This window comes from Salmo salar, chromosome ssa13 (genome assembly GCF_905237065.1).
Source record: "Salmo salar chromosome ssa13, Ssal_v3.1, whole genome shotgun sequence".
Taxonomy (NCBI): Eukaryota; Metazoa; Chordata; class Actinopteri; order Salmoniformes; family Salmonidae; genus Salmo; species Salmo salar.
The window spans coordinates 95606251-95624508 of NC_059454.1; the positions used below are offsets into that span (position 1 = coordinate 95606251).

At 40.9% G+C, this 18258-nt stretch overlaps 2 protein-coding genes across 3 annotated transcripts in view; one reads left to right on the forward strand and one right to left on the reverse strand.

The window, feature by feature from the left end:
• Window positions 1-1792: 1792 nt before the first annotated feature.
• On the reverse strand, window positions 1793-5401 carry ub2l3 (Ubiquitin-conjugating enzyme E2 L3). Of its 2 annotated transcripts, NM_001141284.2 has the most exon segments (5): window positions 2133-2699; window positions 2807-3020; window positions 3333-3519; window positions 3705-3800; window positions 5278-5326. In NM_001141284.2, coding segments are annotated over 4 exon segments (465 nt in total). In that variant the 5' UTR covers window positions 5305-5326; the 3' UTR covers window positions 2133-2699; window positions 2807-2865.
• A 3300-nt stretch (window positions 5402-8701) lies between these two features.
• LOC106568268 (hypermethylated in cancer 2 protein) overlaps window positions 8702-18258 on the forward strand; it is a 28343-nt gene continuing 18786 nt past the window's right edge. The window contains exon 1 of the mRNA XM_014138441.2: window positions 8702-9031. The gene's annotated coding sequence lies outside the window, so the exon portion shown is untranslated. The remainder of the gene's footprint in view (window positions 9032-18258) is intronic.

An 18258-nucleotide genomic window follows, 5' to 3' on the forward strand; every position in this document is an offset into this window, starting at 1 on the left:
AACACTAGTGGCTCGCCAGTGTTTTATGTTAATGTGAGCTGTAGTGTTGTGTTTCCATCAGGAGTAACACTAGTGGCTCGCCAGTGTTTTATGTTAATGTGAGCTGTAGTGTTGCGTTTCCATCAGGAGTAACACTATTGGCTCGCCAGTGTTTTATGTTAATGTGAGCTGTAGTGTTGCGTTTCCATCAGGAGTAACACTAGTGGCTCGCCAGTGTTTTATGTTAATGTGAGCTGTAGTGTTGCGTTTCCATCAGGAGTAACACTAGTGGCTCGCCAGTGTTTTATGTTAATGTGAGCTGTAGTGTTGCATTTCCATCAGGAGTAACACTAGTGGCTCGCCAGTGTTTTATGTTAATGTGAGCTGTAGTGTTGCATTTCCATCAGGAGTAACACTAGTGGCTCGCCAGTGTTTTATGTTAATGTGAGCTGTAGTGTTGCGTTTCCATCAGGAGTAACACTAGTGGCTCGCCAGTGTTTTATGTTAATGTTAGCTGTAGTGTTGTGTTTCCATCAGGAGTAACACTAGTGGCTCGCCAGTGTTTTATGTTAATGCGAGCTGTAGTGTTGTGTTTCCATCAGGAGTGACACTAAAGACTTGTGACGTACAGAACCTCCGCGACAACCTCAGCATCATTCAAGACTGTTGCTTTGTGAGAAGGTGTTAAAAGTTCACGGTTATAGCCATTATTGTAAATGCCAACTGAAAAGTACCCAGGCCCTTGCGTTGTCCCCAAATTAGAGCAGGTCCCCCGGAGCTAAAGGCCCAGTGAGAAACGGGTGCTGGACCCCGTAGATGGAAACATACAAGTCTGTGCGTTTTGGGTAAAAGACTGGGGAAAACATCAATGGAAATGTTCCAATGGAGGTGTAGACTAGAGGACCATGGGAAACTGAGTCCACATTCACTTCAAATACAACACTAGTTTCTACTACACGTGAGGGTATCGATCTGAACAAAGCAGTGCGCAGAATCACTAATCTGCGCAGAACATAATTACAAACCATTTGACTTCAAATTGACCGCAAGAATGCCAAATAGATATATTTGACTAAAACAATCATTTCAAACCTTGCTTAGATTTGTATACGAACACGTGGTATTATGCGTGGGAATAATAGGGAACACATCTCAAATTAAAATCACTTGGAGCTGATCTCCTGGTGTCTTTTATGCCCAACAATAAAAAATGTAAATAAACAATTTATTTTTATCTTGCTCATAAAACTTTGGGGGCCAAATAAGACAACCTGGCCAGGGGGCCGCCAGTTGAGGAACCCCGGTATAGATAGACCCATTGGGCAACACACAATTGAACCAGCATCGTCCGGGTTATGGTTTGGCCGGGGTAGGCCGTCAGTGTAAATAAGAATTTGTTCTTAACTGACTTGCCTAGTTAAAGGTTAAATTAAAAACAATTGAAAAGACCCACAGAGACCTTTGGATAAGGAGTTCCATTTCTCTTGTAAAGAAGTATCGTCCTCTAGTGGTGAAAAAGTGTTACCGACATATACTGGTCTCCAGTACTTTGCATGCATCTCATTGGCAGTCAACCAATACATCACATCATTGGTCCTAACCCTTCAGTGTTTACAGATCCCTGTGGACTGGATGGGTAACTGCCTCCTGCCTCTAGCTGGTTACTGGCTAACTTTCATTTACAATTACATATATTAATAAAATAATCTAATGTTTTGGTCCAGTGCCATTATTATTCCCTAATGGCAGATGTTCTTCTCCTGGTACTGGTCAGGTGGTTGTTGCTGAATGACTAAATACATTTGTAAATGACTGAACTTCTGCAATTTAATCATCTGATTCACAAATCACTTTGTATGACAAATATGTGTACAAGATTAGTGAATTTGTGCAGTGCCTTTCTAGGGCTGATCACTTCAAAACCCAGAAAACGTTTTGCCATCCCCCCAGTCACAGAGGAAGAACGATAAGCAGTTTCCATGGGAACAAGATGTGATAGTCCGATTCCCTTCTTGGAAAAGGCAAGTGGGCAAAAGTGTAAAGAGAGGTACTTCCTGTCACACGGTCAGACCTTTACAGGAAGTGCCATAAAACTGCTGAACAAAACATTTCATGATAATTTCTCAATCAAGGTGCACACACATTTTTTTCTTCTCCTTTTTATAACATCTGGAACATTGTATTGGTGACAAACTGAAGTTTATGGTGAACATAAAAGCTAGTTCCACAGAGCAAAGTGCAACTTAAGCAAAACAATAAAAAGAAATATAAAATAAACATTTTGTCACACACCTCCTGAACCTGGATGCTTTAAATGTTTATCATTTAGTTGCTTTTGGGGTTGTTTTTTTATGTTACATATTTTAGTGAGGGGAAGGAGTGAGAGGAAAAGGGTTAGCAAACAGACCACAAGTTGAGCATTTAGCAAATAGCTTTCAAAACAGTCGACAATCTTTATACAGGTCTGCTCCAGCAATCAATACACTTCTGTGAACAAATCATGAGCAGAACAACATTTTATCCACATCTCTGTTTCCTCTCCCTGTTACAGGTTGCTCTCTCTGGCCCAAATCCGGCACTTTTATAATTTAATTTAAGAAATCAGTAGAAAGTTAGTAACAGCCACAAGCTAACACCCAGAGGTGACCGACGAGCCTGATTCACGACAAAGTCCTGTAGCCAGGGCAAGGTGGAGCAGAGATATACCGCCCCAGGAGGAGGAGGGTGGCTAGAAGGATGTGTGTACGTGTGTAGGGGCCATTTTCAGGAGCTGGGGTAAGAACAGAGGGGGTATAGGTGGTCTTGGAAGGGGGGAGAGAGGGAGGAGTTGAGAGAGGATCCCGGGAGGAGGGAGGAAAGGGAAGAGGGAATCACACGTTTGCTTTCTCAGTCCATAGGTCGTTTTTCTCCATGTTTCTTTGTAAACTCTTCTGCGTTCTTAAAGAATTTTTTACGGTCCTTAGAGTATTCCTCTGCTAGGTCTGCCCTGAGAGGATGCTCTGGCTGGGGGTCGTTGACCAGCGCAATCAGGGACTGGATCACTACAAAGAGACAAGCAGGACAAAAGAGACTGTAAGAATGGTGTAAAAATGGATGACGACATGAGGAAGTCCAGAAGAAACAGGTCAGAAAGACACATTGAAATCCATAACCAGGCAGAGGATACAGGATGGAAACCTCTCCAGCCAAATAGATATGAGCCTCTGAGGGAGAGGACACTGGAGGGTTAGGGTTCAGACAGCATTTCAATGACAAATTATGAAAAACTGCAAATCATAACAACAGAAGAAAACCACAGTGTCCATTGCCTCTGTCTCGCTCTACATGCGTGTGTGCGCTTCTTTCCACCGTACCTTGGTCAGTTTTAGTGGCTGGTTTCCAATTCTCTGCGCTGATCACAGGCAGACACACCTGTCCCTTCTCGTCGATGTTGGGGTGGTAGATCTTCGTCTTGAACGTGATCTTGGGGGGCTTGAAGGGGTACTCCGCAGGGAAGATTATCTCGATCCTGAACGCACCTTTATCGTATGGAGGGTTGTCCTTTTAGAGGGGAGAAAGAGAGAGAATGACGTTTGGTTAAAAGGTGAACTGAGTCCTGCTGAACATGTCACAGCAACAAATACATTTTAATATCGCTGTGAGTGCCTTGGTCCTCCTTGTTATTCTGCTCATGTTCATGTTTTCTGTCTGGAGAAAGTAGTACGTAGTGGCGCTAGGCTACTTACTGGAACAATGAGGCCTTGCCAAGTCAAAATATTTGTTTCATCCACTTGAATGTTACGGAAATTTTTCATTCCAGACTTGCGGATTTCATCGAGTTCCTGAAAAAGAGAGAGAAAACATAATGAACAAGTTCTCCTGTACTGCTAATTAATGACAGTTAATCACAAACCATAAACATCACCACTACGGGAAGCAGAAAGGTGTATATCAAACTAGAGATAAAGGACTGATAAAACATGTCTGTTGGCTGAGTCTTAGTAACCATTAAACAAGCTGTGTCCAATAGGCCAAAACAGCCCAATGACTGAATCACACAGGTAAACACAGACCGAATGACTACAACGAGTACTAGGGATGAGTCTATATCTGACACTTCAACTGTCTGTCTCTCATCCCGGTAGCCGAGCAGCCACATCCCTTCCCTCAGACACCCACCCAGGAAGTGTTCCAGTGCATTCTCACACTCTGATCTCACTACAGAACACTGCTCTCTGCCAAACCAGAGGAATGACTCATAAATCCCAGGGCTGGTAATCTTTCACTACAAATCATAAGATTGGGGGTAGTGTTACAGTGTGTTAGAGTCACAAGGACATTACAGTTAACACACCCATAACAATAAAACATTGGCACACAGCTTCCTGGTTTAATTTCTCTCCATATAAATCTGGGCTTGACTGTAGACTATGTCCTACGGTTGTTTTGAGAAAATAACCACTGGTAGCACAAATAAACAAAAAGCTAAAGTTAGGTTAATCGATTAAGTTTGTTAACATCCAGTGTTGAGAACAGGAGGATTGTTTACACACAGTGTTGGTCAGCTAATGTGACTGTTGGCTATAAAGCTAGCTAGCTCGTTTATTGAGGTCGAATGAATGAAATTCAACTAGCTTAGCTAGTTGGCAGAGAATACGTTTCTACAATTTCGCTTTCGATTCCCTCGATGACTATTCAAAACAATTAAAAACTAATAAACCAGATCTGAGGAAATGCATGTAATTGGCTAGCTGGTTAGCTTCCTCGGTTACACATTGAGAAAATAAGCGGAATTAACCTGAGTTGCTAACTAGCTGGTTTGCTCATAGAACCACACTGTTAGCTAACTAGGTAACTGCTGTGCATTGCACAATTAACTCCCTTGCTAAGGTTCGCAAGCTAGCCAGCTAGTAACGTTAGCTAGCTAGCTAGCTAGTCAGGTTTTTCTGAGACAATGTTCAATCATGTTAAACTTGCCTCATGCAATTAATGACATAATAATGAATTTAATCTAAATACATTTGATGACACATTGTTACTTAATTTAGATTAACAATACACGGATCTTGCATATTAATATACCGGTGGTAACATCAAAACATCACCAAAAAAAAACTGCTAGCTGGTTAGCTTAGCATGCTAACGTCTAGCTAGCTTCATTTTCCGCTTACCGAGTTTCATGAGGTTTCTAACAGTATGGGGCTAAATTAAACCAATTTAACGACACTTTTAATTTTATCGGAGATTTTGCAATCTGAATGTTTTATTCTCTTTAATCTAATATTTGAAAATCCTAATTTGATTGATCAGGAAATTTACCTTGTGCAGCCTCCTGCTCGCCGCCATCGTGGAATTACTGTCTGTACCCAGAATACACAGCGATATCCAAATAGTCCACTCACTCTCACCTCTGTACAGTGTCTGTACTGTGTACGCACTGTAATTTAAGTGTATTTTGATTTGAGTTACTATCTTTAAGTTATTTTGTCAAATGAGAGCATTTGTCAATGTATTTAGCCTAGTTTGGGAGAAGCCTACACATTATGGGCCACTATTTGTCACTTGATTTAAATAGTAAAAGTGTAATCACATCTGAAAACATATTTATAGCAGGTTGCTGTTGGAATAATAAAATCATGCAGTGGTGTACACTCAAAAGTAGGCCTACTCGTTACATTTTGAAGGCTTAGCAGGACAGGAAAACGGTCCAATTCACACACTTATGAAGAGAGCATCTCTGGTCATCCCTACTGCTTCTGATCTGGTGGACTCACTAAACACAAATGCTTCGTGGTACATTATGTCTGATTGTTGGAGTGTGCCCCTGACTATCCGTAAATAAATAAAAACAAGAACATCAGGCCTTCTGGCTTGCTTAATATAAGGAATGTGAAATGATTTATGCTTGTACTTTTACTTTTGGTAAGGAAGTATATTTTAGCAATTACATTTAATTTTACTTGAGTCTTTTACTATTAAGGTATCTTTACTTTTACTCAAGTATGACAATTGGGTACTTTGTCCAGCACTGAGATCATGGTACAAAATATTTAACAATGGTTTGTATAGTGCCATGCCCCCTGGTGAGCCTAATCTGAATGGCTCATTTTCCAAATCAATAAAACATTCTGAAGCTTACAAGAATGCCAGTGTGCTGGAGTTTCTTTTTCCCAAAAGGTTTTACGCACCAGGAACAATATAAGGTGTGCAAACAAACCTCCCTTTGTCATCAGAATGTGTAAACCAACTATATCACATACGAACAACAACTTACAGACCCACATAAACAATGCGAGTCTGGGCAGAGGAGATGTAGCCCTTGTTTATGTGGGTCTGTAAGTTGTTGTTCGTATGTGATGTAGTTGGTCTGTAAGTTGTTGTTCATATGTGTATGTTTTGTATTTGGTGTGAAAAAAATGTATCTCTCACTGAATCAAACTTTTGCCTTAAAATCTATGCAATAGCCTACTACCATGACGGAACATATGCTATACCGTAGGTACCATACTTCAGTGGTGGAAAAAGTACTCAATTGTCAGAAAATGACTGAAGTGAAAGAAAATGTATGGGAGTAGGAAGTATATATTTTCATTAGGAATGTAGTGGAGTAAATTTAAAAGTTGTCAAAAATATAAGTATTTCAGTAGATATCCCAAAAAACGTTAAAGTATTTTTAATTATGTTATTTACACGAGTGCCATACTTCAATGGACGATACCAGAGAGAAAGAGGTGAAGCGGGAGGCCCAACTCGGGCAAAAATCTACCTCCTCCAGAAGGTGGCGTTGTTTAGTTTCTTCGCTCGCCTAAGCGAGGAGTTTTTGTATGGAGTTCAATGATAGTGTCAAATTTTATCAACAAAAAATCGAATGGCTTATTTGCTACGTGAGGATTATTTAATTGAATAGAAGTTTTGTAATGTTTAGGTTGTTATGAGTGTACTGATATAAGTAGGACACGTAACATCCCGGACACTTTTTGAAAACACTTTATATCAGAGTTGTCTGGAGATGGCTATGCAAATTAATGACATGAGGCTAGTAGCATAGCATCTCTCTACATTGAATACAGGCGGTTGACATCAACAACCCTCATCGAATATTAAAAGCTTTATTACAATAATTAGATGTATCCACCAATCCAAAGAGATGAATTTGCGGGCGCTTGTCAACCGCCGTGCAGCTTTGTGGACAACAACTCCTATTGTTAGGGCGGAGAGACAAGTATCTTGTCAGTATATACATCATTTTTGACAATACTGACGTGGGTGTTATTATAGTGTATGCTATGTCCTCTAGGGGGCATACTGGTAAACATATAATCCCTTGCAGAGAAAACACACACACACACACACACACACACACACACACACACACACACACACACACACACACAGTCCATGATAGTAATTAAAGATGAATTGTCACCATCTCCTCTTTTCACCTTGTCTTCTTGTGACCCACTGTTCATAGGGATAGCTGGAGAGCAGTGGAGGCTGCTGAGGGGCGGATTGGTTCATAATGATGGCTGGAATGGAGTCCAACAGCTGGAATGGAGTAAATGGAATTTTTATTTTATTTAACCTTTATTTAACTAGGCAAGCCAGTTAAGAACAATGACGGCCTACTCCGACCAAACCCTAACCCGGACGACGCTGGGCCAATTGTGTGCCTCCCTATGGTCTCTGATTGGACACCCAATCACGGCCGGTTGTGATAGAGCCTGGAATCAAACCAGGGTCTGTAGTGACACCTCTAGCTCCGAGATGCAGTACCTGAAACCGCTGCACTGCTAAGGGAAATTATGTTTGATACCATTCCATTTACTACATTCCAGACAATATTTTGAGCCGTTCTTCCCTCAGCAACCTCCACTGCTGAGGAGAGAGTCATCCAGGTCTTACAGATCAGAACATGAGAGAGAGGATACAAGCAGAGGAAGCTACTATACTTGAAATGCACTATTGAGATGCACCCCTAGTCAAGCTCATCAGCCTGCCTCTAAAAGTCCATACCTGGATTGCTGACTGACTGTTGCATGGGAAGCAGGAGTCTGTCTGATAGCAAAATAATATAGTTATCATTTGCACTTAAGTAGTCCAAATGTTTTAGTTGTTGATTTTAGTTGTGGTTTGTTATTCCCCAGTAAAGGACATGACCCCCCAGTAATTGGACAGGGAAATTATATTTGTGTGGTTTACTATAAATTGCTTTTACAATTTTCAATCAATTTCCAATGAATTACCACTCATATTGCTGTGTTAATAACACTGTCTAAAGGGAGTAAGAAATTAGTTACAATTAATATGTTTAATCTATTTATCTTACTGCTCCTTGTCACATGTTTACACATTGACAGTTTAACTCAAACACAGAATGTATTTATTATTTAATTACCAATGGTTTTTCAAACAACAACTTTTCCATGGTTTATTAACCTTGTCAAATGTGTGTATTTCTTGTGTTTCTTTTAATCATTTATTTTTGAGAGATTCATATTTGATAGAGGTGTACTAACTATTTCAGTCAGTTATTTTTATCTCACACTATAAGATGTAATACACATTATTCGCATACAATCAATGAGACAAGGGTGAAAGAATGCTGTGCCTTCATGTCAGCAAGGTGTAAGACTTGAAATAATGTATTCCTTTTTCTGACAGAGACATGTAACCTATAATCAGCCTGCACCACACCCTCTTATCACTACTAGTGAGTTTTTCACATCGAGTCGTTTTCAAGCACCTGGCTCAAGGATATTTGAGTTTGTAGAATACCATGGGACAGGGGCCCATACATACAGTGTGTCAGAGGCGTTTGTAATCTTTGTGGATTCTGGTCAATTGATCCGGTTTGTATCCTGGTTGTTCAGGGCACTTCTGCTCATCGGCGGATGGTCTGGCATTTCTGAGGCAGAGGCAAGCCTTTTTCTCCTCTCCCCCTTTCAGTTGGCTTTTATTTAAATTTGGGCCAGGGGGTAGGCTTCCCAGGGAAATAGCCTGCAGTGGCAAGATGGCGAACAGAGGGTTGTGAGGTGGGATGGTAAATGAAAAACGCGTTCATCGATGAATTAAGGTAAATCTATGTCATATTTCTCAGATCCTCGTATGTTTTGCGATGTAACTTGGTGTGTGTGTGTAGTCATGTTCAAGAATTTGCACTACGTTGTTTGAAGAAACACCAGAAACAACAAACATTTGGCTCGTATGCCCAGAGAGGTCTCCCCGTGTGTAGCCAGCTTGGCAACCACCTCTTTACCTGCGTTCCTTTTAACCCGTGCATTGCGGGCTTCGGTTTGTTTTTCATAGTTTTGGAATAAGATAAATAACTTTAAACAAACAAAACATTTACTTAAATCGGATGTATGCAAGGCTGGCGCAGCAATATAGGCTAATTGAATAAAAGGCATTGGTGGACCCCTTCACCCACCCCCTCTGCTAGGGTTGCCACTAGTTACCACAGCCACAAAGTCAAAATGGCTATATCGTGGGGATGTGCATTTTTCCCTTTCAAGAAGATTCGATACATATGTAGATACATGGGCTCTGATACGATACAGAAACGATACGTTTTAGTTTGAAACGATTCGGTTTGATTAGAGAACGAATCGATGCGATACAATTCATGCACAAAATTCAAATCTGCTGTTGATGCAGCTCATGAGCTGGGCCTCTGATCTGGAACTGTCTGAGCTGACTTCTGTTTGTGCGTGTGTAAATGGTGTATGTCTATGGTGTATACTATGTAGGCACCTGATCTGAGCCATAAAGGACACTAGGCATCTACGAACCCACTGTCAGGTTAGGTTAGGGGGGGCAATTTAGTTTGTTTCCCCCCCACACTTTGCTTCTGAAATCACTATCACCCACCAATTAACTTGTTTTTGCAGATTAAGGGGTTGAGCTAGTAATGTATAAATATTTATCATTTACAAATGAGCTATGACAGTAATGTATCTATATTTATCATTTACAAATGAGCTATGACATACCCAATGAATATATAGCACAACTTTGGATTTCACCCACATCTCAAAATATATATTTTTTTGACCTTTTGGAAGGTTTTTTGGAGTGAGCTATTTTTTCTCCTCCAGCTTTGGCCATGCAGTGCGACTCGCAAAAGTGATTCCGCAATTATGAAATTATACATTTTACCCAGTATATAATATTTTTTTACCATATACACTACCAAAACTATTGCTGATGTTGAACTTGAACATCAAAATACACTACCAAAACTATTGCTGACGTTGAACTTGAACATCAAAATACACTACCAAAACTATTGCTGACGTTGAACTTGAACATCAAAATCAAATCTATTGTAAACCCCGTTCAGCAGATATAGGCAGATGAATTGTCCCCAGTAGCTTACTTTTATTCCAGTAAAACAACAGGGCGAAGATAACAATAACCTAGCAACTTACATAGGTTGCCACTCAACTAATACAGTTTAATATCGCGCAAGATATTTTAGCATTTGAATGCTGAAGGTGCTGCACAGATGTGTAAGATCAGGAACAGGCCGACTACTTCGCATTGGTCAGTGCGCGAAGCTGGGCTACTGATGTTCCCTAGAGTTGTTCGGCATGCAAAAATACTTGTAGATCAATGACTGTTAACATAGTTACATGCTTAATTCGACACTGAAGGAGAGGACGCATCAGTTGTCACAAAATATGAGGTATTTTCGGAAGGTAGAAAGTAATGAGCGACAACAAACAATGTGAATCAGCGATTCATAATGTGTGAATGGATTTTCTGACCGATGCATGCTACGTTTGGGTCCGCAGACTGATCTAAAGCGTTCCCGGAAGTCTCGCGATGTTCGGCCTCTGGGTTTAGAAACTCTGTGGTGTTATCTATTTTGTTGTAGACGGGTATCGCCCATTTGAATGTTTTTTTCTCTCTATCGAGATTGTATTCTCTCAACTGTGTATCAACAGCTATGTTTCCGTTAAAGGTACTACGTCAAAGAAACGAACGTGTGTGGGCGTGGTGTAGTGTTTGTCTGGAGCATGGAATCGGGTAGCCAGTATGGGCCCCCAAATATTTTTTGTGTGAATTTAAAAAAAAATAATAAGCATTCCACTATTACTGCATATATTTATTTATTATGGACATTTTCTGAAATTACAAATCAAGAATATTACATAATACTCCTTTAACTTGTCCAGTGATTTCTTTTTATCAACATTTACAAAGTTCACATAGAAATAGATGTGACAATTGTCTGCTATGGTGCATTTCCATTGAACTTAATTGTTGATTAAAAACAGCAGGATGTAATGACATCACACCTTAAAATAAATCATAATTGTGGTTGATGTGTTCCCATTATCCATTTAGGCAAGTTGCACAATGCGCATTCACAAATTGGAGGTAGCCAGTTTGCCCTCCCAAATATCTGTTTCATGTCTCAGGTAGCATGCGAAAGCCAGCATGGATAGAATGCAATAATTTACTAATATTTGCCATATTTCAATAATGTTCATGTACCAACATATTGCCATGGTCTGTGCCATGGTGAAACTTACACTCCTATAGATCTGAAATAATTATATGGCGAAACATGCATCCAGCCGAGCAGAAAAGCAAGGCGAAGCAAATCAGGTATTCTTGAGAGTCAGGACAATCATTGTCCTGCAAAGAAGCATCATTTTTTTATAGTTGAAAAAATGGATTTTGCCAGCATTTAGAATTAAATGTGGAATGGACCTTTTATAGTTAGGCCTAGGTGATGACACCACATGCCCCGCGTACCTTCAAATCAGCTAGTACTGTCTTACCGTATCATAACCCAGAATAGGTCTAATGTTATTTTAATCCAATGTTTATGTTTTGTTGCCATTTCTGTCTTGTAAACAAACAATGTAGCTCAGGGATTCCTGAAAGTTGGGACAATCCTTGTCCAGCAGGGCAACTAAATTTTTACAGTTGAAAAGGTGAATTTTGTTTAATTTTTTGATCTTAAATATAATTTAGGGGAATTTTATTACGGAAAACATTTGTTTTAGTAATTTTCCAAATTTTCCAGTTTTATTCCATGTCGGCTCTGCCAGGAAATGCCCCTGTCCGGAAAAAATTATCACAATTTCAAACGCCACAAAAAAGTGTTTCAAATTCTAATAACTGGCATAAATTAATATTAACTGAAAGTGTCACATGTAGTTACTTGCAATAGCCATCTCTGATTTTAGGAATATTTCTCTCAAAAATGTGATTTCAAAAAAATTTCCCTGGAGTTTGGTCAACTCCATCAGATTTGTCTAAAATCCTAAATGAATTAGAAATTAGCAGGGTCAGCTATACCATGAGAACCCCTTACTTATCTCCTGATTAATTGTAGTACAACAAGACCACTTATGGTCTAAAAAGTTCTCTACTTTTGATAGATTTAAACAAACAATATTGAAATCCCCATGGTCACAACCATAACCTGTCAACTCCATCCCCCTTATATAATATTAATGTCACGGCTGACTGAAGGATCGGACCAAAATGCAGCGTGTTTGTAGTTCCACATATTTTATTTATTGTGAAACTAAAATGCAAAGACACTAAATACTTGAAACACAAAAAACAACAAACTGACGCAGAGAGGAAAACACACTACTCAAAAGATAATCACCCACAAACACAGGTGGGACAAACATCAACATAAATATGACCTCCAATTGGAGATCAAGCCAAACAACACCAACTTAGAAATACAAAAACAGACAAACACCCCCTATCACGCCCTGACCTACTCTACCATAGAAAATAACAACTTACTATGGTCCGGACGTGACCCAAAGGTGCGAACTCCGACCGCACCTAAAAAAATTAAAATAAAAAAACCCCACCACACAACAAACCCCCCCCAACAACAAATCACAAAGGGAGGGTAGGGTGGGCGACAAATGTCTATGGGGGCTCATATGCAGTATCCAGAACCTTCTTATCTAGCGCCTCCCCCCCATGGAGGCGGCTGGGGTTCGGGGCGTAACCCCCACTCCACCCACTGATCCCTCTGCTTCTTTACCAACTGACCGTGGATCGTCGTCGAAAGAACCGGACTGTAGATCATTGCTAGAGGCTCTGGGCTGCAGACCGCCGGCTGAAGGCTCCGGGCTGCGGACCGCCGGTTGAAGGCTCCGGGCTGCGGACCGCCGGTTGAAGGCTCCGGGCTGCGGACCGCCGGTTGAAGGCTCCGGGCTGCGGACCGCCGGTTGAAGGCTCCAGGGTGAGGAGCGTCGCTGGAGGCTCCGGACTGGGGATGCGCACTGGAGGCCTGATGCATGGGGCTGGCATAGGAGGCGCCAGACTAGTAACACGCACCTCAGGGTGAGTGCAGGGAGCAGTAACAGGACATCCCGGACTGGGCAGGCGCACTGGAGGCCTGATGCGCGGGGCTGGCATAGGAGGTGCCAGACTAGTAACACGCACCTCAGGGCGAGTGCGGGGAGCAGGAACAGGATATACTGGGCCATGCAGGCGCACTGGAGATCTTGAGCGTAGAGCTGGCATAACCCGTTCTTGCTGGACGCTCAACCTAGCTCGACTAATGCAGGGCGCGGGCACAGATCGCACCGGCCTGTGAGTGCGCCCTGACGACACAGTGCTCAACACCGCATAACACGGTGCTTTCCCCGTCACTCGCTCCCCACAGTAAGCACAGGGAGTTGGCTCAGGTCTCCATCCTGACTCTGCCAAACTTCCCGTGTGCCCCCCCCAATTTTTTGGGGGGGGATGCCTCTCGTGCTTCCTTCGTTGGGCTAGCTCCTCGTAATGTCGCCGTTCCTCCCTCGCTGTCGCTACCTGCTTCCATGGCAGGGTCTTGTCCCCTGCCATTACCTCCTCCCATGTCCAGGACGTCCTCCATTCTCTCCTTTCCCTGGCCCAGGATCCCTACTCCTCCTGGGCATGCTGCTTGGTCCTTTTTTGGTGGGTGATTCTGTCACGGCTGTCTGAAGGATCGGACCAAAATGCAGCGTGTTTGTAGTTCCACATATTTTATTTATTGTGAAACTAAAATGCAAAGACACTAAATACTTGAAACACAAAAAACAACAAACCGTGACGCAGAGAGGAAAACACACTACTCAAAAGATAATCACCCACAAACACAGGTGGGACAAACATCAACATAAATATGACCTCCAATTAGAGGTAACGAGGATCAGCTGCCTCCAATTGGAGATCAACCCAAACAACATCAACATAGAAATACAAAACTGGAAACTGAACATAGAAATACAAAAACAGACAAACACCCCCTATCACGCCCTGACCTACTCTACCATAGAAAATAACAACTTACTATGGTCAGGACGTGACAATTAAGCTAGAATATTAATGTTGGTTCAAATGTTTATTTTAGTTAGTCAAAGCAACTGAGGAAAAACAAAATTGCTACTTTGTATACCATTTGAATAAAAAATAAAAATGAATCATTTTATCAACTCTGTAAACTCTGTCAGATTTTTGTCAAATGTTGTCATGGGCGTCGTAAGGATTGGACCAAGGCGCAGCGGGTATAGTGCTCATACTTACATTTATTCGATGAAAACACGTAACAAAATAAACAAACGACGAAAACAGTTCCATAAGGCACACAGGCGATACAGAAAATAACCACCCACAAAACACAAGTGAAAACAAACCCAACTAAATATGGCCTCCAATTAGAGGCAACGACAACCAGCTGCCTCTAATTGGAGGTCCTTGCCAAAAACCCAACATAGAAATAGAAAACTAGATATACACATAGAAATAGAACATAAACCAAAAACACCGAAACACACAAAACAAACACCCCCTGCCACGCCCTGACCAAACTACAATGACAAATAACCCCTTTTACTGGTCAGGACGTGACAAACGTCCACTCTGTCGGAGTGCTGAAACATTTGATTGAATGATTATAATTTGTTGGGGATTGTCAAATTAATAATTTTCCATATTTTACAAATGTTTGTATATAACTTATATTTTTAAAGACAAGAATATGTCTGTTTTGAGTTTCTGTTGTCAACTCTGTCAGTGGTTGGTCAACTCCCTCATTGGTTGCTAATATATTCTGAAAAAATATGTTCATTGTCCTGCAACATATGCTTAAACTATTGCAGTACTTGCTGTACTAGACATAAGAGATAATGCTTGCTTTATAAATCTTGTTTTATGTTCTGTATCTAGAAAAACCAACCAAAATGCTAACAAAATTAGCCCTGGAGCATTATACTGTGGTATAAAAAACTAAAAGACGTTTGGAGATTTGTATTGCATATTTTAATATTATAATGTTAGAATGAAACAATCAAGGCTTTTAAACACTTGTTGGACAATAAATATAAAAATAATTATGCTGTCTGACGGAGTTGACAAATCTAGTTAGGTGGATTTATGAAAAAAGGTTTTAATTAGGAGGTTGTTCTTTTACATGGTATAATATCTGATACTTGGTCTTTAACAATGTATATTTCAAATGTTGTTAATATTAATAAAAATATTTGTCAAAAAAAGTTGATTCTCCCATCTTTCAAAAACCCTGAGCTATATCAGTATGTTTATAACTGGTGTCAAATCAATCTTATGTACTGCCAGTCCCTGCTTTTATAGCTTGATCTATGAGTTTTAGTGGTTACATTTCCTCAGCCACATCGCTCAGCTTTATACCAGGTGGTAGGACTACTGTTTGGCTGAAACACAAACTCAGGATTGTGGCTGTAAAAACATACTGGCCTTTTTTGGTTGAACTAAATGAACACAAACCTGAATGAAACAAAGTTCCCATAATATTTGGCAAATAGACTTTTAAAAACGTTTTGTCTTCCATCCCAAGATAGTAAGAGCCAGCCAACTACACTCCTCAACAGTAGCGGTGCAAGGGTAAAATTACCGGGGAAGCCAAGCCAGGGGAAAAAAGCAATTTTACAACCTATGTGTCGTGATAATTGCTCTATAACCTGTTAGTTCATATGCCTTGCGACCATGATGTATAGGTCTAAGGCCGAGACAATAAGAAGACAGTGGCAGAATAAATTCAACTACACCTTTGTTTCATCACATAACCGAAGAGCAACATCTGTCCGATGAAATCCACAGAACATATTACATGTAACAACCTGTTACATAACCTACAGCATGGTCAAGACAGTTAATGTTTCCAACCTTTTTGGACTACTAAAGAACTATTGATTTAGAACCATGGACAGTTACCGCAAGTCGCAAAGAAAACAGGCGCTGCCTCCACTAGTTCAGCACCATTTCAACATGCTTATTCTCATACAGTGAGTAAAAGATACAAAAAACAAATTAGTCCAATCAACTCAAGCTAAATATAATGTGGCTATCCATGGTACTGTTTGTGTGTGTGAGTAGAAAATACATGTTGACCCATCCTACTTTTAGAGAAACGCCAATGCCATCCCCCTCTTTCATGTTGCTGAAACGGTGTATGACTCTGTCATACACGCTTTTAGTTTTTGTTGTCCTAGGCTACCTGGCTAAAATGCTTGCTCGCTAGCCTAACTTCCTTTGATGGGCATCGATTTGCTAGGCCAGCTGGATAACATTAGCCTAATGTTACTACATCTAGCTACATCCTCTCAAGCCAGGGGCACATTGTATGAATTTATGGTTGGATCAGAATTACCGTTATAATCATTGGCCAGTACGGAGAATGAAGTAAAACCTCAAGTCCAAATCCCCGTCTCTATCCATGGCTAATTTAGGAAATGGCCTATTTTAGCTAGCTAGTTAGCCACGAGAGGACAACGACACAATGGGATGCAACAATTCAAGTTTTCTGTCAATGACGTTTGGCTTCTGATGTGATTGGTCTGAAGCCAAACTCAACATGGCTTCCCTTGAGACTTTTTTTGGTGTACCAGGACCATTCACAGCTGAGCTCACTCAGTTTAGCTCAATGCTGATTGGCTATTATTTTATGTTTTTTATATCAAGGGAGGCCAAATGCTCGCTGGCTTCCCTTGCATTCAATGCTACGGGTGGCAACAATGTCATACTATTTTTGACCAGACAGCATAGATGGGCAACACATAGAGACAGAGGGGCTCCATTGTTCGCTTGGATGCTTTCTCCGGTGAGATACATTCAGCCTCTTGCGAATTGAAGGAAATGTATAAAACACAGAGAGACGAAAGATACATTGTTTTCATTTTTTTTTCTCATTTTGGGGGGCATCCATGAAAACATGCCACTGCTCCTCGAATCTTGGCATCATCTTAAGATTCTATCAACCAGTTCTGTTAGGAGTTAACATGTGTTCAGTAATAATTCTGTTAGCTAGTTACAGGGCCGGATTAACAAATCATAGGACCCAGGGCTTTTGTTTTTGCTGTGCATCAGCAGATTTTCTCTTGTTATATCAGCCACTGACAGTAAAATCAAGTTTTATTTGTCACATGCTTCGTTAACAACAGGTGTAAACTAACAGTGAAATGCTTACTTGCCGGCCCTTCCCAACAATGCAGAGAGACAAATAGAAAAATAATAGAAGGATAATAACACAAGGAATAAATACACAATGAGTAACAAACTTAGCTATACACGGGGTACCAGTACTGAGTCAATGTGCAGGGGTACGAGGTAATTAAGGTAGATATGTACATATAGGTAGGAGTAAAGTGACTCGGCAACAGGGTATATAATAAGCAGTAGCAGCAGCGTATGTGAGTGTACAGTGCATTTGGAAAGTATTCAGACCCCTTGACCTTTTCCACATTTTGTTACGTTACAGCCTTATTCTAAAATGGATTGAATCGTTTTTTCCCCTCATCAATCTACACACAATACCCCATAATGACAAAGCAAAAACAGGTTTTTAGAAATGTTTGCGGATTTAAAAAAACTGATATCACATTTCCATAAGTAATCAGACCCTTTAACCAGTACTTTGCTGAAGCACCTTTGGCAGTGATTTCAGCCTTGAGTCTTCTTGGATATGACGCTACAAGCTTGGCACACCTGTATTTGTGGAGTTCCTCCCATTCTTCTCTGCTGATCCTCTCAAGCTCTGTCAGGTTGGATGGGGAGCGTCGCTACACAGTTATTTTCAGGTCTCTCCAGAGGTATTTGATCGGGTTCAAGTCCAGGCTCTGGCTGGGCCACTTAAGGACATTCTGAGACTTTTCCCGAAGCCACTCCTGCATTGTCTTGGCTGTGTGCTTAGGTTCGTTATCCTGTTGGAAGGTGAACCTTCGCCCCAGTCTGAGGTCCTGAGCACTCTGGAGCAGGTTTTTATCAAGGATCTCTCTGTACTTTGCTCTGTTAATCTTTCCCTCGATCCAGACT